This window comes from Pseudophryne corroboree, chromosome 4 (assembly GCF_028390025.1).
Source record: "Pseudophryne corroboree isolate aPseCor3 chromosome 4, aPseCor3.hap2, whole genome shotgun sequence".
NCBI classification, from domain to species: Eukaryota; Metazoa; Chordata; class Amphibia; order Anura; family Myobatrachidae; genus Pseudophryne; species Pseudophryne corroboree.
The window spans coordinates 659,796,504-659,818,437 of record NC_086447.1 but is presented as its reverse complement, the minus strand read 5'-3'; the positions used below and the strand labels follow the sequence as shown (position 1 = coordinate 659,818,437).

Sequence of the window (21,934 nt, the reverse complement as noted above, 5' to 3'; positions counted from 1 at the left end):
TTTTAATGGCCTTTATATTTAAACGTATTTACGTGCCCACACTCACAAATGGATTCCTGTGAGTCACATTATATATATATATCGTAGCCCCAGGTGGAGTCTATATCTTGCTGTAACATAAAAGTGAATGTACTGCAAATACAATGGGTCTGCAACAGAATGTACCATAAAAATTTAAATATTTAGGGGGATATTCAGTTAGTGCTGAATTTTCCAACATTCGGAAAACCTGCACTAATTTGACCTGTGTGTATTCAATAATGTTTTTGCCCGTTTTTGGATCCATTTTCGCCAATGCCTTTTCAATGTTTTGTTTTTTTTGTGTCTAATCGGCATGGGCGAAAACAGACCTAATAACGCGTGCATCGGCGGCGAATTCGCTTATCCACGTGGTTTTCGACCATGATGGATTTTTCGACCAGTCGAAAAAATGGCACGGACATTGAATAGATCAAATGAAAACGGGCGAAAAGTGACTTTTTTTGACTGGTCAAAAAAAACAGCACTAATTGAATACCCCCCTTAGCCTCAAAGATTTGCTTTACAAAAGTAATCTCTGCTGTAAACATTTGACGACAAGACTTATTGTTGATTGATTTAATAACTTTTACATGCTATATCTTCCCATGTATCATCTAGAACAAAATTTGGATCAAATTCCTCTGAACGGGACATGATCTCAAAAAGAAATTTGTACTCCTCCGGGTAGATGCTGCCTGTTGTTATGGTCTTGGGCAGAGCTAAACTTTCCACCAGCTGTTCCCCACTTCCTGGATCGAAGGAACTGGAAGACAGGAAACGTTTACTCACTAACAGCACAAGTGTGTAAACTAAAGTACATTCCAAATAAAGGACAGGCATCAAAACTGTATCTATACTCTATGTATGAGTATTAAAGGACCGACAGCAACCTTACATAAAAATCTACTTAAAACGAATACACTTTTTCTATTGATAGGTTATATGTGCAAAGTAGTCGACACAAGGGTCAATCGACCAAATATAAACCTATATACTTGCTTAACCCCAGCACTGCTGAGGATATTCTCAGTCACGTGCCAGACCCATCTTCTGATGTTTGTACTCTTTACATTCAATATCAGTATTTTGTTTATAGCAGTTCCCACTAGTGGCGATTACTCAGTGTGGGCTGCAAAGCATACTAAAATTAGCAGGGGAAGGGGGGGGAAGCAACGACGGATAACTTTACCTTTAAATTTATTTTTAAATCAGTAGGTGTCTGTAGGAATGTAAGCTCTCCAGGGATCAGTGCAGTGCAGTATTTCACAGCCGCTGCACCTTGGCCAGAGAAGTCCGCACCTCCCTTCTATATCTTCCTACCACCCCAAACACCCAGTTTGGGTGTCGGTCAGATACAGAAGAATGCTGCATCCCAGGCTCCAGCTGCAGTGGCTGTGATACCCGCCGATGATATTAAGAAAAATAAAATTAAAAAAGGTAGTGTCAGGGTTATGTTTTATCCATCGCGGCCCCCCCTTTCAGAAGATACTGTATTTTTAGCAAATACCATTATACTTTTTTGCTTCGCCTACTACAGTCTGATAAAAAAACAACAAAAAAAAACAAAACTCTTGTTTAACCTTTATGTCTACTGCACGGGTGTAGTATGTGATGCCAGCGGTCGGGCTCCCGGCGTCCAGCATACCGGCGCCGGAATCCCGACCGCCGGCATACCAACGGCTGGGCGAGCGCAAATGAGCCCCTTGGAGGCACGGTGGTGCGCTACGCTATCTATTCTCCCTCCAGGGGGGTCGTGGACCCCCAAGAGGGAGAAAAGCTGTCGGTATGCTGGTGGTCGGGATTCCGGCGCCGGTATGGTTGTCGTCGGGAGCCCGGCCGCTGGCAACCTGAAGACCACCCCTATTACACAGAATTAACTTAGCAGTTCTTGCTACGGCATTAAGCCAAATATTTTCATGGTCTTAAATTTAAAATGGTTATAATGTGTTGGAATAATATTGTAGCCCATCAAGGCCCCTACCATTTTTTTTTCAAATTAGCTAAAGTACTCATTTTAATTTTGACACAAGATGGTGGAAATTGGGGCATTAAGAATACCCCAAATGAGAAAATATTTTTTTTTTATTATACTGTTTCAGTCATTGTCTGCTGATTAGAAAAGAACTACCAAGGAGGAACATTGTCTGGAAGAGGGGAATCCCCACATGTATACATGCCAGTAAGGAGGGAGATGGCAGTATGGCTCCCTATCTATTAAAATTGACACTTTGTATAGTCAAAGACTTATACAGGTGTAGTTATGGATGTGAGGCGACACTGTACCCTCCAGCCCATATACGGCATTGTATCACCAGACAATAACTACTAGGGGCCCAATAGAAATTAGCTTTTATGGGGCAACTCTTGAAATGAGGGATTACTCATTTTTCTAGGTTACAGAGTTGTGGAGATATAGGGACTTAAACTCGCCATGACCAATATTTTTTCTTCTTCTTAAATCCAAGGTTGGCAAAAGTGAGTCCCTGTAACTCATCTGCTGCCTGTATCTCCCAATCTGTGATCAGTACTAGAGGGGTGAAAGAAAGTTTGTTCTTATTAATGGGAGGCCCCTTTGTTGCAGACAGTTTACAGGTATTTGCAGGAAAAAGGAAGGATTAAACAAACCACCACTAAACGTTAAGATAGCAAAGGGGTTTTGTTTGCAAAAACTCATGATGTCAGAGAGAAAAAAAAAACCACACAACCCACAGAATTGTTTAGGCTCTTGGTTAATACACTTACTTGAGTTTGTCTATTAATCTTGACTTGCGCTTTGCCAGACATTGTTTTACCATGAGTATGAATGTATTGCCGTCTGCAGGTGTAAATTTCTCAGAGAACAAGTTCCTTTGTGGGGTTATCCGTACTAAACACAAGTTTTCATCTGGGAGATCCTGCAAACAAAAGAAATTTGGTTCTCCACTCAATCAAGCTGAAAGCATGTGATGCACTACAGTACATACAATGCGTTTTAGAATACTTTTAAGTCTAAGCATGCATTATTTGTTTTGCGATGCCGATTAGTGTAAAGCCACCAGCCTTATCTAAAAACCCACTTCTAAAACCTTACTAAAAAGGTAAAATATCAAATAAAATTAGGATTAACAATTAAAAGATAGTGTACATGTTGCTGCTGGTTGGAATGACACATAGGGCCAGATTCAAATGACCGTCTCTCCCCCCTAGCTGAGCAGCAACTGAGTTTAAGAAACCGGTGGCGGCAGTTATTAAAAACTAAAAGAACAGTGGGGCAGATGTATTAACCTGGAGAAGTGATAAAAGCGGTGATAACCCACCAGCAAGTCTGCTACTCATTTTTCAAATTCGCAATGATTGGCTGGTGCGTTATTACCTTATGCTTATCACTGCTCTATCACTTCTCCAGGTTAATACATCTGCTCCAGTGTTCCCAGCTGTCAGAACTGGGAGCCATTTGAATGAAACAGAAAGTATTCAACAAAGGTGGCATTTCCTTAGTGAATAACTACATTAAATATAATCCACCTATTGTTTTTGGACCCATAAAAGGTGGATTACATTTAAATGTAGTTATTACATAAAAAGACCTATAAAAGTTGTGTGGTCATGCGAGACATATCCCTGTGCACTACCAAGCTGCCTGCCGGTGAACCTATGCCGGAAACTTTCTCTGCCAGCAATTGCTGATAGAGTTTAACATATGGAACCAGCATGCATTTCTGATGCATATAGCTTTCAAAATATCAGTATGCTAACGGAGTTCATATTTATTTATTTATTTATTTAATAAACCAAATTAAGAGGACACAAACCAGTGGTTAAATTGGTATAACCAACTGAATTGCAATAAAAAAAAAAAAAAAAGTAATCCATAGTTACAAGTTGACATTCATTTTTATATACTCTGAATACAAAATGATTCAAGATTCAAAATTCAACAATGGAAAATAATCTATATACAAAAAACAGGATTTGGATACCTACTGGTAAATCCTTTTCTCCTAGTCCGTAGAGGATGCTGGATCAGGCGCTCAACAGCCATGCCGTCAAACGTAGCCGCGTTAAGTCTTGATACAAGCACGGCCCCTGCTGCAGCAGGTCCTCGCGAAGAGGAAGAGGCCGAGGATTTTCTATGAGCAACTTCTGAAGATCTGGGTACCAAGCCCTCCTTGGCCAGTCTTCTTATGATCCTGAGAACTTTTGGGATCAGCGGAAGTGGAGGGAAGACATACACTGACCGGAATACCCACTGGGTCACTAGCGCATCCACTGCTTTTGCTTGAGGGTCTCTCGACCTGGAACAATATTTCTGAAGCTTCTTGTTGAGACGAAATGCCATCATGTCTACTTGAGGAACTCCCCAAAGACTTGTCACCTCTGCGAAGACTTCTTGGTGGAGGCCCCACTCTCCTGGATGGAGATCGTGTCTGCTGAGGAAGTCTGCTTCCCAGTTGTCTACTCCCGGAATGAAAATTGCCGACAGAGCCTTTACATGTCTTTCTGCCCAGAGGAGGATCTTCGTCAGCTCTGCCATTGCCGCTCTGCTTTTTGTTCCGCCCTGCCTGTTTATGTACGCGACTGCTGTTACATTGTCCGACTGGATCTGCACGGGATGATCTTGAAGATGTACCGCTTGTTGAAGGCCGTTGTAAATGGCCCTGAGTGACAGCTCCCCAGTCTCGGAGACTTGCATCCGTGGTTACCAGGACCCAGTCCTGAATCCCGAACCTGCGTCCCTCTAGTACAAGCATGTCCAAACTGCGGCCCTCCAGCTGTTGAGAAACTACATATCCCAGCATGCCCTGACACAGTTTTGCTTTCAGAGAATGCTAAAGCTGTATCAGGGCATGCTGGGATGTGTAGTTTCTCAACAGCTGGAGGGCCGCAGTTTGGACATGCCTGCTCTAGTAGGTGAGAACTGTGTAGCCACCACAGGAGCGAAATCCTGGCTTTTGACGACAGGATTATCTTCCGGTGCATGTGTAGGTGGGATCCCGACCAAACTGTATGGCCTCGTAGGCCGCCACCATCTTCCCCAACAACCGAATGCACTGATGGATCGACACACTTGATGGTTTCAATATCTGTTTTGCCATTTTCTGGATTTCCAGAGCCTTTTCCACCGGAAGAAATACTCTCTGAACTTCTGTGTCCAGAATCATCCCGAGAAAAGACAATCTTGTCATCTGTTCCAACTGTGACTTTGGATAATTTATGATCCAACCGTGTTGTTAGAGTATTGACAGGGAGAGTGATGTTTTGTAACAACTGCTCCCTGGATCTCGCCTTTATCAGGAGATCGTCTAGATAAGGAATTATATGGATTCCTTTTTGACGCAGGAGAACCATCATCTCCGCCATCACCTTGGTGAATACCCTCGGCGCCATGGAGAGACCGAAAGGTATCCTCTGGAATTGGTAATGGCAATCCTGAACCGCGGATCTCAGATAAGCCTGGCGAGGAGGATAAATGGGAACATGCAGGTAAGCATCCTTTTTGTCTACAGATACCATGTAGTCCCCCTCCTCCAGACTGGAAATCACTGCCCTCAGTGATTCCATTTTGAACTTGAATCGTTTCAAGTAGAGATTCAGATTTTTTAGGTTTAGGATTGGTCTGACCGAGCCGTCCGGCTTTGGAACTACAAAAAAGGCTTGAATAAAACCCCTCCCCTTGTTGTGACAAAGGTACCAGGACTATGACCTGATCCTGACATAATTTTTGGATTGCCGCTGTTACTGCTTCCCTTTCCGGAAGAGAAGCTGGCAAGGTCGATTTGAAAAATCGGCATGGGGGAACGTCTTGAAACTCCAGCTTGCATCCCTGGGACACTATTTGCAACACCCAGGGATCCAGGCCAGACAGAATCCAACTTTGGCTGAACAGTTTGAGACGCGCCCCCACCCGAGCGGCATCCCGCAAAGGAGCCCCAGCGTCATGCTGAAGATTTGGCAGAAGTAGGGGTAGACTTCTGCTCCTGGGAATCTGAAGCCGCTGTGGACTTCTTTCCCTTTCCCCTACCTGCGAAGAAGGGGGAACCACTTGCTTTTTTGTATTTATTGGGCAGAAAGGACTGCATGTGCGGGTGATATGTCTTTTTTGCCGGTGCAGGCGCAGAGGGCAAAAATGTTGACTTACCTGCGGTAGCCGCCGAGACTAACGCATCCAGTCCATCGCCAAATAAGGCATCACCTTTATATGGGAGAGCCTCCATATTTCTTTTGGAATCTGCATCCGCGTTCCACTGGCGAATCCACAACGCCCGCCGAGCCGATACTGCCATGGTAGCGGCTTGTGAACTCGAGTCCAATATCTTTCATCGCTTCTAGCATGTATGCGGCAGCGTCTTTGATATTCCCTAATTTAAGGAGTATCTCATCTTTATCAATCGTGTCAATTTCTGATGACACGCTTTCTGACCATTTTTCAATAGCGCGACTCACCCACGCGCAAGCAATTGTGGGCCTGAGCAGCATACCATTGGCCACATAAATGGATTTCAATGTAGTTTCCATCTTTCGGTCTGCCGGCTCTTTTAATGAAGCCGTGCCAGGTGCAGGGAGAATTACCTTCTTTGTCAACCGGACAGTGCACTGTCTAACACAGGGGGTGACTCCCATTTTTTCCAGTCCTCCACCGGGAAAGGATAAGCTATCTGAATTCTCTTGGGAATACGAAATTTCTTTTCGGGATTCACCCACATCCCTTCAAAGAGAGTATTAAGCTCGTGGGAAGGAGGGAAAGTGACCTTGGATTTATTTTCTTTATAGAAATAAGCCTTCTCCTGAGGTACAGGAGTGGCTTCCGTGACTTCCAGAACTTCCCTTATAGCTACAATCATATATTGTATATTTTTTGCCAATTTATGATCTATTTCTCTGGAGTCACCATCGGCGACACAAGAATCAGTGTCCGTGTCGGTATCAGTATTCGCAAATGGTCTCTTATGTGACCCAGAGAGGTCGCCTGCGGATGGAAGAACAGAGGCCTGAAAAATCACATCCTCCACAGATTTTTCTCCAGCGCTCAGCATGAGATTCAGACTTATCTAATCTCCTATTGATATGATGCATACTATCACGTATTTCTTTCACCCATGCAGGCTCTTGGTGTGCCGGCAGCGCCACCACATTACACTTCCGTGTCCCTAAAATGTCTTCCACACGTGTACAACACACACACACACACACACACACACACACACTGGGACTTATAGGGGACAGACCCACAGTAAAATCTGTCAGAGGGACACAGTTTAGGAGCAGCCAGTTCACAACCCCAGCGCCAGTATCTAATGCCTGTGAACACAGAATGCCCACTGACATGCAGCGCTTTTACACAGTAAAACACACTTGTAAAGCACCAAATTCGCTTGTGCCCCCCCCCCCGTTTTGCACCCTGATACTTGTAGTCAGAAGTGAAGGAGGACCAGCGATGTCTCTGCAGCCTGAGGAGAGAGAAAATGGCGCTAAGCAGTGTGCTGGCTGGCTGCCTGCCTGAGGAAGAAGTTCCGCCCCCACAATGGCGCATTTTTACCTCAGAAACTTTTCATAATATTTATACTGGCGGGGGTAGGGCTGTGCCTGGGCATCTTATGCCCCCTTTTTGCCAGTTTATAGAGGTGTTTTTGCTGCCCAGTGCATTCCCCCCCCCCCCCCCCCCCCCGCGCCCTGCAGTGCCTGTGTGTGTGGGCAGCAATGGCGCGCTGCGCTCCCCGCCAGCCACGCTGTACCTCAGCAGTCACTTTACTTGATAGAAGATCCGTCTTCTCCTCACCTGTCTTCTGACTTCTGGCTCTGTGAGGGGGGTGACGGCATGCTGTGGGAGTGAGGATCTAGACACGGCTAGCGTTCAGTACCCTTCAGGAGCTAATGGTGTCCTGTCAGCCAGAAGCAGAACCATAAAACTCTTCAGGAAGTTGGTTTTCTACTTCTGACCCCTCAGTCCCACGAAGCAGGGAGTCTGATGCCAGCAGTTCTCCCTGAAAATAAAAAAACTAACATAAGTCTTTTCAGAGAAGCTCAGTAGAGCTCCCCTAGAGTGCATCCAGTCTGCCTGGGCACATTTCTAAAACAGAGGTCTGGAGGAGGGGCATAGAGGGAGGAGCCAGTTCACACCCATTGAAAAAAGTCTTAAGAGTGCCCATGGCTCCTGCGGAACCGTCTATACCCCATGGTCATGAAGTGGACCCCAGCATCCTCTAGCACATATGAGAAATCTAGTACTACAAAACATATGACCTTTATAGTACCTACCCCGGACTTGGCTGTTCCAGAACCTTTAGATTTCATAGTTTTCATAAATGTGGGCCAGGGCTCCTATAAGAAAACATAAAACATAAGATCAGGAAATAGTTTAATCAAAAAAAGTAAAACACCACGGCAGGTTACACTTCATACGTTTATCCTTTTCACCCTCCCAGGAAAATGGGGGAGGAGATTACCTGCATGTTAATGCCAAGAAACTTGCTGTTGCAGTTACTAACAAGCAAGGCTACTTTCCCCGGAACAGCAGAACATAACCACTACCCTGATACACACCTATGCATCTAAAAGAAATGGCAGCATTTAGCAGCAGGTGAACACCCTGTGAGTACAATTAGAGGTGGGATCTAACCAATCGATAGATCTAATACAGAGCTCAGTTGTACAGGTGTGAGACAGTACATGATGCTGCATGGTCTATAGAATAATATAAAGGTTTCAGGGAAGTGGAGCATAGAGGTATTCCATCATACAGGCCAGACAACCTCCTACGGGATGTGGTTAATATCCCGGCTGTCAAAATACAGACAGTGAAATCCAGACATCGGCATTCCAACAGAGTCCAGATACCAATGCCGAGACCCCAACAGCCAGGATCCTAACCATACCCACATCGCTTTCATTACTGCTGGGGGGGGAGTTCTAAGGATTAGGCTGTGGTGGGTGGGAGGTTAGAGATAGGTCCTAAGGGGGGAAAGTTAGAGTTGGACGGCAGGATAGGGAGGGCTAGGTTTAGGCACCACCAGGAGGGTGCTTAGGGCTAGGCACTAAGGTCTGAGTTTAGGGTTAGGCTGCGTGATGGGGTTGGGGTGGGGTTAGGAGTTAGATTACTAAAAATTACCCTGTTGGGATTACATACATCGGGATGCCGGCAACGGAATTTTGACCACCAGCATCCCATTCGCCGGTCATTCATACCGAATCCCCTCCTACTGAACAGCATGGGGTAATATAATTTCTGAACCATAAGTGCACCTTCTATTAGTGTACACATGCTCTCTATTCTAACAGGTACCTTGAGCAAATTGCCGCTATCAGAGGGTGTAATATTTTTGCAAATTGAGATGATAAAGTCGGCAAATAATCCTGCATTTTGCATTTGTTAACATATGTGTTGCAGCCTCTATTACTTTTAGCACAGATTGCAAGCAAATGTTAAACCAACAGATTGTGTGCGCTTGATGTGCTAGCAATTGATTTATTTATGTATCAACTAATAGACAGCGTGTTTGGATTCATTGAATAAATTGAGAAACTTGCTTTTAATAAAAAACTTTTACTGAGTTCATATATATTTAAATAACAATTTAATAATAATTATATATGCAATATACTGAAATAAAATTATAATAAAAAACACAAAGAGTTAGATATCTAATGTCTGTTCAGAGCCAGGACTTGTATTTGGTATCTTCAGTGTTTGAAACACAATGTTACTCTCTAAATAAAATAGTCACGTATTGATATTAAGTAGCAAGAATTGCTATAACTTGTGAGCACACACAGTATAATTGACAAAGTCCTGCTAAAAGATGAATTTGTAGCAGTGTTAATTAACCTGTTACTGGCGTCCCGGTCCAGGAGACAGTTCCAACAGTGTTACCCGATCCAGCGGGATTGAATAATATTCAGGCAATATAATAATGTCCGGTGTATGCTCACCCCACATAAAGCTGTACGTTGCCTCTGGTAACAATCGTGTCAGTGTCCAATTCCAATGTGCGGGATGGATAGCACACCTTCTCTCCAATTGGAGACACCCGCACAAGTGGATCTGCTATGTGTAGCCGCCGCTTCCAGCTCACTGACACTGTGCGTGCACGATATGAAGAACCAATTCGGCACTCGGCCGCTGCTCACACTTAGCTCGTCTCAGCACACAGATGGTAGATGTAAATGAGGGGCAAATGCCGTCCGCCAATAGCTCATAGATGGAGCGCTGTAACGATCCGTGGCTCAATAGATATCCGCTCAATTAACAGGGATGACGTCAACGCGTTTCGTCCCGTAAAAACTCGGGACTTCCTCAAGACTAGTAGATAGTCTTGAGGAAGTCCCGAGTTTGTACGGGACGAAACGCGTTGACGTCATCCCTGTTAATTGAGCGGATATCTATTGAGCCACGGATCGTTACAGCGCTCCATCTATGAGCTATTGGCGGCCGGCATTTGCCTCTCATTACATCTACCATCTGTGTGCTGAGACGAGCCAAGTGTGAGCAGCGGCCGAGTGCCGAATTGGTTCTTCATATTGTGCCCGCACAGTGTCAGCGAGCTGGAAGCGGCGGCTACACATAGCAGATCCACTTGTGCGGGTGTCTCCAATTGGAGAGAAGGTGTGCTATCCATCCCGCACACTGGAATTGGACACTGACACGATTGTTACCAGAGGCAACGTACAGCTTTATGTGGGGTGAGCATACACCGGACATTATTATATTGCCTGAATATTATTCAATCCCGCTGGATCAGGTAACACTGTTGGAACTGTCTCCTGGACCGGGACGCCGGTAACAGGTTAATTAACACTGCTACAAATTCATCTTTTAGCAGGACTTTGTCAATTATACTGTGTGTGCTCACAAGTTGTAGCAATTCTTGCTACTTAATATCAATACGTGACTATTTTATTTAGAGAGTAACATTGTGTTTCAAACACTGAAGATACCAAATACAAGTCCTGGCTCTGAACAGACATTACATATCTAGCTCTGTGTGTTTTTTTTATTATAATTTTATTTCAGTATATTGCATATATAATTATTATTAAATTGTTATTTAAATATATATGAACTCAGTAAAAGTTTTTTATTAAAAGCAAGTTTCTCAATTTATTCAATGAATCCAAACACGCTGTCTATTAGTTGATACATAAATAAATCAATTGCTAGCACATCAAGTGCACAATCTGTTGGTTTAACATTTGTGTTTTTTTTGGAGCTTCGCAATAAGCTCATTATTGGGTGCAGCTGATAAGTGTTAGATTTTGTTAATTAGCTAATTTGCGCCAGCAGATAGGGTGTTTTTCACCCTATACAAACAGATTGCAAGCAAGAAGACAGACTTACTGGGGGAAATTCAATTGTTTGAAAAGTCAGTTGGGTGTCTGTTTTTTCCTATCTAATAGACAAGGAAAAAAAACAGACACCTAACAGACTTTTCAAACAATTGAATTCCCCCCACTGAACGTATTTGTACCCTTTAAAAATTTTTTATCATCAAATGTTTTATAGATAACAAGTTCCATAGAAAATCAGAACAAACACGAACATTTAGACCAACATAAAGAGCAAACACCATATGGGAGGAATTAAAAAAGTATAGTAGTCTTTATTGATCAGTCTAAGTTGAAAGATTTATATTACAGAAATGTTTCTGAATGAATTTAAACAAAACCGATCAGATCCCACATCAGCAGAAGACTCACTGTGTTCCATAAGAAGGACATGAATATACGACGGTAGTGTATTCCAAGTGACAGACCATACTCTCACTGTAACTTCCAAGACATTTCATTGCTGTAATTGCATAGCATTCGGAATGCTACACAAGCACAGATATGCCGCGGTCATCAGTGCCACGAACAAGTTACACGGGCGTACAAGTCGTGATTGCGACTAGCCATGCCATTACGCAACCCGTTCACGGGAGCATACATACCCATGCAAATTCATGGATTGTGGATCCGTGCGCAGTCAACACACACAGCCATGCTAGACGGTGGGCACATCTGTACTCCACTGACATGGACAAACCCTTCTTTTTACTTCATTTATCAGGGGCTGAGGGCCATGAGGATTTTTCTCCAAGATTTATCAGACCTTACAGTTATGTACCTACCTTGTGTAGAAGCTGAATATCACAGGCAGCCTGATACAGCACACCCAGTGCCTGGTATTTTCTTAAGTCTCCAGGTTTAGAAACAAGTTTCTATAATGGAAAAATGACCAGTGTTTCATTTTTTATTTCTTTTTATATAATATCCCCATCAACTATACTATTGGTGTAAAATTTTTTTATATTATATATATATCTATATATATCTATATATATCTATATATATCTATATATATATCTATATATATATCTCTATATCTCTATCTATCTGTATATAGATATAGAGAGAGGGAGGGAGAGAGAGAGGGAGGGAGGGAGAGAGGGAGGGGGGGAGAGAGAGAGAGAGAGAGAGAGAGAGAGAGAGAGAGAGAGAGAGAGAGAGAGATAATATAACTTTCCTTTTTTTCCCTTCAACAGCTGAAGCTTCTTAGTATTTTGTTGTATTTTTTTTTATTCAGGACATTAAAACTAATAAAGTATTGTAACCGAAATACATAGCATACACATATCAAATAGATCGAGCAGCAGTGGGTGGAACATTCCCCTCAGCTAGGGATTGAACTACAAAGCCCTAACATCACTCTACCATTAGCAAAAATAAATAAAAAGTGCATAAGTAAGGCAGTGGAGAAGTTGCCCATGGCAACTAATCAGCTGCTACGTATAATTTTATAGAATGCACTTGATAAATGTTACTTCATTGCAGATTGGTTGCCATGAGCAACTTCTCCACTCTTTTCACTGCTTCATGAATAGACCCCATGCGCTGCAAAACATCAATGAATTATATAAAATATTTAGAGTAGAGTACAGCAGGGAAAACTACCACTAGCATGTGTTTTGGTATAAAAACATATGAAGGAGTTAGCAAAAACTTAAATCACACTTTAACAAACCCACCATCAACAAATATCAGATAATTTGCCTGTCTGGATAAGAGGAGGTTGTTCAATTATGAACATATAAAGTGAGTAACAGCTTTACTACAACTCTGCTACACAAAATAAAATATGAACAAGGATTTCAGTGGGGACAGGTTATTCTCATTCGGAAAATGATCTTCTTGATGCAGGAAGCAGACTACAACCTAACATCTGCACAAAACAACCAACAGTAAGTGAAAAACCACCCCTTTTGCGCTCACTCAACGATGGAGAACCAACACAATGGCAGCTAAACAACGATCGGGACAAAATCCTCAGATTGGGACAGGTGGGAGGTAAGAGAAGGCTGCCAGTTACATGAAACCAGGCTGCTCTGACATATCCCTCCTTGCAAGAGGAGGATGACTGGTGTTCCTGAAGGCTGTACAATAAAATGGTGATAATATCTTAATATATAGGTTCATAGAAAGGCGTTAATGTCTAATTAAAAAGTAGCAGAGCATTCTGACCAAAAAGAAAACTAACCTCATATTGATTTTCACTCATAAACACATTTAATTCAATTCTGCCATATCTGTAAATGGAAAGTTGTTCGTAGAGAAGAAACATTTGCCGCCAGAGTAAATTCCTCTCTTTTTTAAGGTTAAGCATCACAAAAACTTTAATAGGAATATCTGAAACGAAAAACCAATATATTGCATATGAACACACATACATACACCTGTCGTGTCCACAAACGTTGTGCTTGTGATTAGTGACATTGCCAAAAGCAGGCTGTTCTGCAAACTACTGACAACTTACATGTTGAAAGGATTAGAAAAAAGATCCACAAAGTCTACATACAGGTACTGAACAATATATGAACTGCAGCATAATGTATATTTCTTTATTCTGTGGTCTCACATCTGATTTACCAGCCCAGATAATATGTGCATCAATTTCTTTATTCTGTGGTCTCACATCTGATTTACCAGCCCAGATAATCTGTGCATCACATTCTAATTATAGAAGTATATGCTATATATCCCAATAAGCCTATTAATTATTAAATATTTACAGCATATTCCCAGAAAACGTGTTTTTGGGGGAAAATACCCACAAATATTAAGTATCACCCAATTGTAAGAAGAAGGGGTCACAGCGATATCGTCAATATCTGCTGCAGTCCCTCCATTTACGACAGCAGCCGCAGTCCCCATTGGTTTCCATGTGGAAAGCGATGGCGACAGATTTACCAAGCTCTGGAATGTTTCTGAAGATGGCTTGGAACCGCTATAGGACTATTGGCTAGACTTTGCAAAATTAACCGCTGATGTGGTCTTTTTACGCCAAGCACATCCCAGGGACGGTCTCCGAACCTACGGGTGCCCTTTATTACATTGGGCCGTAGAATGCATATTTCACACCCAGATCACAAAACAAATGCGATCATTAATGAATGGGCCCCAAAGAATCATAACAGCCCAACAAAATAAAAATTTATTTAAGTGTATATTGATGTTAACAGACTGTATCCAGATGCTAGGTCGACATGGATAAGGTCGACCACTAATGGTCGACAGCCATTAGGTCTACATGGACATAAGGTCGACACAAGAAAAGGTCAACATGACTTTTTACATACTTTACGGTCCACGTGGACTACGATTGGTAATAGTAACCTTGACCAAAGCATGGCGAGCCAAGCAAGGGTACACAGTGCACTAATTGGGGTTATCTGCAACTTTACGGAGTAAGTGACATCTAACCCCCCCCCCCCCCCCCATGTTGATCTTTTTCTGTGTCAACCTTTTATGTCACCAAAGTTGTAAGTGTGCTTTAGTGAAAACAATACACAATAAAAAATTGTTAGGTGTTTGTTTTCACTCAAAAACCAGGAGACTTGTTTAAAATATAACCCTTTACTATAAAACAGATAATGTTGCAACTGATATTGCTTAAAAGATGACATGTTGCAACTCTATTTTGTCACATAATAATCAGTGTACAAATAACATACTAAATTGAAACACTGCTTATTAAAAACCAATATCAGTTAGATAATTCCTTCAGCCAAATAGATCAAACAGGGATAGTCTGTTGATATAACCTTTTATGCGTCATGTTGACCTTGTGCCTGTCGGCCTTTTGATAGTCAACCTAGACAGCTATACCCTGACAGACAGCAAGGTAACTTACATCTTAACGTCTGAAAGCTGTATACAACTAGTGTCAAGACAAGTACATTTACCATTCTCTACAATTGTACAAGAGCAGAGGTTGGCTTGTTTTATAACAAAATAAATAAATAATCAAATCTACCTGAAGCCCAGGGAACCTCATTTATGCACAAATGCTTCATCAAAGTGCTGGAATACATAGATGGAGGCTCAACAAGTCCCTCTGACCAGGGATCCAGCCTGAAGAAGTCACAGTGAACAACTTTTAGCTGCCCATTTGCTTTACTCTGTAAATCCTGCGGATAGAAGTAGCAGATTGAATTGTTTACATATACTCGATAGGTGCCTCAGCAGCAACATGCACAGGATGTTAAGGACAGAAATCTGTTAGGCCAACACTATGGTAGACCTGCCAATAAAAGTGGCCTACAATAATTATGTAAGTGTTTTGTGAAGCTGGAATAGAGGAAGAAGAAAAAACTAAAAAACAAACATGTTTTCTAGTAGTGCAGTTTTAAAACACCTGCTCCTTCTCCGCCGTTTAACACTAGCTCAGCTGTTAGAGGACATAGTATTTGAGGGTGGGTTGGTCTGTGTTCCACTACAGTCTTAGGGTGGGTTCACATCAGGCTGAAAGGTAATTGGGACGATGTTCGAGGCAATTTTCCTTCACCTGATTGTCCGCACACACTAGAACGGGTGCAGCGTAATGAAGACCGCTCATTCTGCCCTTCATTACACTGCTCCGGGTCACATGCGTCATCTTTTGGGTGGCCGTGCAGCACGACCTACTAGAAGATCTCGCATGTGACCTGTGGGTGCGTGCAATCAGGCACATACATCAGAGGTTGTCGTTTAGATACAACAAATCATGCAAATATCATACTGATGTGTACCCAACCTAAGCTGGATGAAAACGGTCAGATAAAATGCCTGTCAGATCTACAGACATTTTATCTGACAGCCCCACACCCATCAGATACCTCCCAGTGTATGGCCACAGGAAGGAGACTTCTCCCCTTTCATCCACTGTGCTTACACTGACCGAAGCAGGAAACGTGACACTTCAGATATTGCATCAGACGGATATGCTGGACGATTTGGCATGTCCGACTGAGCAATATTTTCAGACTGGTTGAGCAAATACACAGTACAATTATCTAGATCAGGCATGTCCAAACTGCGGCCCTCCAGCTGTTGAGAAACTACACGTCCCAGCATGCCCTGACGCAGCTTTAGCATTCTCTGACAGCAACACTGTGTCAGGGCATGCTGGGATATGTAGTTTCACAACAGCTGGAGGGCCGCAGTTTGGACATGCCTGATCTAGATGATCCAGAGACATCGGGCAGATTGACAAAGGTAATTGTATAGCGTATGCCTAACAAGAAAAACGAAAAACATGCAAATGATTATGGGGTACTTTGTATAAACGAGCACACCTTAGGAAGAAAGATTTAACCAACACTGGGTATTTTGTTGAAATAACTAAATGATGCAAGAATTTACCATATAATAATGTCAGAGGTTATTTGCAATACACTAAAAATCCCCAAGAATTGTTGACGTTTAATTGGCTTTCATCATTTACCAATTTTTTTTTTACAATTGCAACCACTCCACATGTATATTTTTGATTGGCTCTTACACAATTCAATGTGGCTTATCAACACTTTCATGATAATGCTCCATTGCTCTCACCCCCCCCCCCCCCCCCCCCCCACACACACACACACGGTTTATGCTCCAGTGAATTGAAAAAAAAAAAAAAAAGAAGGAGAAGAGGATTTTTGGTACTTACCGATAAATCCATTTCTCTGAATCCACTAGGGGACACTGGAAATTAGACAGCTGGGTGTGAAGAATGGAGACCGGATGTAGCACAAGAGAAGTGGGAACATGAGGAGAAAAAAAAAAAACCCATACTGGAAGGAACCAACCATACCACAATGTCAAACATCAACTAAGCAACTGTCAAATTTTTACCCAAACTTGTTTGAGCCAATACAAACAAGAACACGCAGGCTGGCAGCACAGAGGTGGGTGTCCAGGGTCCCCGAGTGGATTCAGAGAAATGGATTTATCGGTAAGTACCAAAATACTCTTTTCTCTGTCATCCACTAGGGGACACTGGAAATGAGACAGCTGGGGACGTCCCAAAGATACTCCCATGGGCGAAAGTGCTGTCCGAAGCCTGCAGAACTAAACATCCAAAAAACGTTAAATCTCTAGACGCAAAAGTATCAAATTTGTAGAAATGAGTGAACGTGTGTGCTGAGGACCATGTTGCCGCTCTACAAAGTTGGGCAGTAGAAGCTCCTCTAGCAGCCGCCCAAGAAACCGCTAGCAACCTGGTGGTATAAGCACCCACCCGAAACGGGACTCTCCTACCACTGGAGATATACGCCAGTTTGTTGGTTATTCTCAGCCAATGTTTGTTTTGTAGCTGGCCAACCCATCATGGGACCATTATACAGCACAAACAAAACATCTGACCTTCTAAGGGAACTCGTAGCCTGTACGTAAACCTTCAAGGCCCTGACCACATCTAGGCCCTGACCACATCTAGGGAACAGACACCCCTCTGACAACCGAAAATATGGGACCACAATTGGCTGGTTTATGTGAAATCCAGAAACCACCCACAGAGCCGTGGGAGGACGAAAGTGTGATTGTAGACTCAACACCCCCTGTAAAAACGTCTGTACCTCCTGCAAGGACGCCAGACGCTGTTGGGGAAATAAATAAATAAATAAATATGATTATATCTATATACACAGGTGCCCTCCTGGTGAAATCAAGTGAACTCACGGTATACATCCGGAAAAACAGCAGCACTCAGCAGACTTCAATAATGCTTAAACAGGTGTCCGTTTTATTCAAACCAAGCCGACATGTTTCGGGGACTCTCCCCGTCCCCAGGGCCAGAGAATCAGACACAGTAACAAAACACACACATACATACATACATACATACATACATATATATATATACATACACATACACACACACCACATACCATTTGACATAAGTGCAATAACAATACTCACCTGTTCCACGGCGCGACCGCCCGCCAGCATGCACCATCTGCTTCCGCGTCGCTGTGCTCTGACGTCACGGCGCTCCGTGCAACAGACGGGTAACCATGGCAACCATAGCCATACCATTAATCATTCCTCCAATTGTTTTGTTATTTTTGGTATCATTGATATTTTAATAAGTTTCTTGTATTGAGAATTGTTTTTATCTTGTCTATTCACAGTTGTTTAACATGGGATGCCCTAGCTGAAAGCAGCTATGGTTGCCATGGTAACCCGCCTGTTGCACGGAGCGCCGTGACGTCAGAGCACAGCGGCGCGGAAGCAGATGGTGCATGCTGGCGGGCGGTTGTGCCGTGGAACAGGTGAGTATTGTTATTGAACTTATGTCTAATGGTATGTGAGATTATATATATATATATATATATATATATATATATATATATATATATATATATATATATATATATTATTGCTTTATAGAATCTTATTTATGAATATTAATATTTAATATAACATATATGGTTATTAATATATGGATATATTTAAATTAATATGCGTTATCATATATATCTGCAAATATATTATGTCAGGCTTACAAATTAATTGGCTGATAAATATATGCAGTCCTTATATATATATATGACTTATGAAATTATGAAGTTAAGATTCCTTAAAGAGAGTTCAAGCTTGAATATTACCGCTCTTTTTATATGATTCTTTATTTACAGGCAGATCAAATCGTACAGAATAAGATATACACAGTAGTGATATATATACACTAATTATAATTATATTAAGCTATGCTATGTTTCCTTCGTTACATAACATAAAACATGACATAAGTTTCACAAACAGTTTCAATTATTATCATATTTATACTTGCAAGTTAAAGATTGCCATCCCAAGAATCATTCCTTCTGCATGTTCTCCATGACTTCTCCTCCTGACTGACTTCCTTCCTTCTCCTTCTTCTTCTCCCTCTCCCTCTTCCTTCTAACTCCTAACTACAAGTCTGGTCCTTTTATCTCATATTTTACCAATTCAAACTATCATATTCTCATAGTTTCCAATGGAATAGGTAATTATAGGTTTGTCAGATTCCAAGGTGTAATAAAACAAACATTGAACTGGGCTGTCGTGTCCTGTTCACGGAGGCATGGTGTCATAAAAGTGTGGTGTCCACACTGCCTTAAGCAAGTATAGTATTGTAAAATCTGGAATGTCTTTTCATCCAAAGTTCTGTTGTATTGACAAGTTTTCCTGGGGTCGGTTACACAATGTTTTATCAATGGATGTGATCTCTTTTCATAGTAGTTAATTTATGCTCCCTAGCTTTTAACATTCACTGGACAATAGACAAACCAGTAGATTCTGATCTACTGTAAGCACACCTGTGAATTCCAATGACCAACAGAGCTCTGTCACATACCTATTATCATTTATGGCCTAATACCTTTTCTCTACAATGACTCTTGATCTTACTGTAACCTCTCTGGCCTTATTTATGACTAGAGCAGAATAAACCTGTTCCCTACACTATTTTTTTTACCATCTTGCAGTAAAACACAAATATACAGTATATCTATATAAACACATACACAAACCTAATTTCTTAAATCAGCTAAACATTACCTCATACATTCAAACTTATTTCATATCTATTCCTTACTATATATATCCACTATACTGTCCACTATGGTAACATCGCCTATTTATAATGAATTATATTTTGATTCAGACAACATCTATTGCCCTAATATTAGACTAAGTGCAGACAATTACCTATAAGGCAACAGTCGCCCCCTTGTGGCCATGAGAAATTATTTTGATTGGCCACACATTAAACTAGCGTAATTGCTTCCAAATACATTTCAAAATATTTCTTCAAAACATAACTTTTGTTGTAACCCTAATATATACCATAAGTGTAATAATAATAACCATTGTGATTTTAAAAATCTATAAAAATTCTTAGCTTACCTAACCTTATTCTACTTTTTAACTAAAGCAGACAAGACTGAGGTTTTTATTCAGTATTCATGAGGAAAACTAATTTCTACAGACATTTGGAATACCATAGCCCAATTGTAGACCTTTTTTTCTGTATCTGGATCAGTACGTTTGGACATTTTTGCTGTTCTTGGCTGTAGCAATTTACTGGGAGAGTAATGTCATCTGCGTGGTTTGCTTGCCATTGGAGACGTATTACGTTTGCATCATGAAGGCAGTTGAAGTAGAATTCTTCATAGCAGCTGCTCCTTTGCTTGCCATTTCGCTGTTTGAGGCAGAGGGCTGTGTACGTCGAGTGCTGTGTCTTGAACATTCAGTACTTGTGACGACCCTCAGTAATGGTCTTTAGCTTGTGCGTCCTTTAAATGTTTTTCCAATGCCGCAGTTGTGACAAGTGTCCATATTGCTTTTGCACAAACAGGTTGTGATTTTGAATAGAACAGGCATATATGAAACAGTCTTTTTTTTTTTTTTTTCTCTTTCTTTCTTTCTTTCTTTGCTTGTTAATAGTAGGTCTTAATTGTCTTCGGGCAATAGTACCACAAATGGCTGTGAGTAGTACACCTACTCTGTTCTGTATTTCCTCACTGAATAAATTACCATGCAGTCTTAAGTCTCCTTATTCTACCTTGAACCTATTTATACATCTCAATCTTAAATAACCCTATACCAGTTTAACCCATATAAAGGCGTTTTCTATCCTACCTATATTTTGACTAATAATTATTTAAAATGCTTTTGATGTGTATATAGTAACATGCTATCAATACAATAAATGAATACAATTTTGCTTCAAATAGATATTAAATATCATTTAGGAATGGCTTTGACTAAATCTAATTCCATCCAGTATTAGATATTTAATTACTTTGAAGCTTTTACGAAGGAAGCATAGGTAGTATCTACTGTGTAATATAAAAAAAAACATAAAATATTTACAAGGTATATAATACAATGATATCAAATATATATATATATATATATATATATATCTATCAGACAAATGTTTACATATATATTTGATTAAGGTATATGAAGGGATGAGACAGTTCTGTATAATCACAGTGATGAGAGGTGCTGTACACTGTTGTGGGGGTGTACATGTAGTTTGAAAGACAAGTAATGATTACTTGTGATGAAAGGGTTAATGAAAACCTTCCCCTTTCTTGTGAAACTGGAAAACTCCTTGAGGATTTGTCCATATATCAGTCTTTAGGGATGCTATGTAGATTTTGCTGGATAGCAGCGATGAAAGGGTTATTGAAGACCTTTTCCCTTGTAAATTAGAGTCTTTTTGGAGTCTTGCACCATTCTGTATACAGGTTGCCAGGATTACTAGAATCAAACAAAAAGACATACAATGAATATCACAGATATTTATACAGTGATTTAACATACCGTGCTATGCATTCTGTCCTATCTGCTGCATGTTATCAGGTACAGAATTTACAAATGTGTCTTTAAAGATTGAATAACAAACAAACAATTGTTTCTGGCCTGTGCCAATCTTTCCTGTCACATTGTGTGTCAATGACAGCACAATTGTCGCTGCAGATATGATGCAGGTTTAATTTGGAAACTGTGGCTGTTGGAACATCAAAGCAAACAATGGCTACATTGGATCTAACAAGTAAAGGAATGATACTACCGTATTCACTTGTGACCATACTCCCTTGTGATGCAGCCTGGTCCCAGACTGTCTCCAACCATAGCGTTTGCTGCTTGGCATGGCTTCTTG

The 21,934-nt window shown here is 41.4% G+C and overlaps 1 protein-coding gene across 1 annotated transcript in view; it reads right to left on the bottom strand.

Annotated features, from left to right (window-relative positions):
• Nucleotides 1-582: 582 nt before the first annotated feature.
• Nucleotides 583-21,934, bottom strand: part of TFB2M (transcription factor B2, mitochondrial) — a 68,545-nt gene continuing 47,193 nt past the window's right edge. The window contains exons 4-9 of the mRNA XM_063917804.1: nucleotides 15,287-15,440; nucleotides 13,511-13,659; nucleotides 12,105-12,194; nucleotides 8,257-8,319; nucleotides 2,764-2,915; nucleotides 583-784 (exon numbers count right to left, since the gene is read on the bottom strand). Of these exons, the coding sequence (XP_063773874.1) occupies nucleotides 598-784; nucleotides 2,764-2,915; nucleotides 8,257-8,319; nucleotides 12,105-12,194; nucleotides 13,511-13,659; nucleotides 15,287-15,440 (795 nt within the window). The 3' untranslated portion in view covers nucleotides 583-597. The remainder of the gene's footprint in view (nucleotides 785-2,763; nucleotides 2,916-8,256; nucleotides 8,320-12,104; nucleotides 12,195-13,510; nucleotides 13,660-15,286; nucleotides 15,441-21,934) is intronic.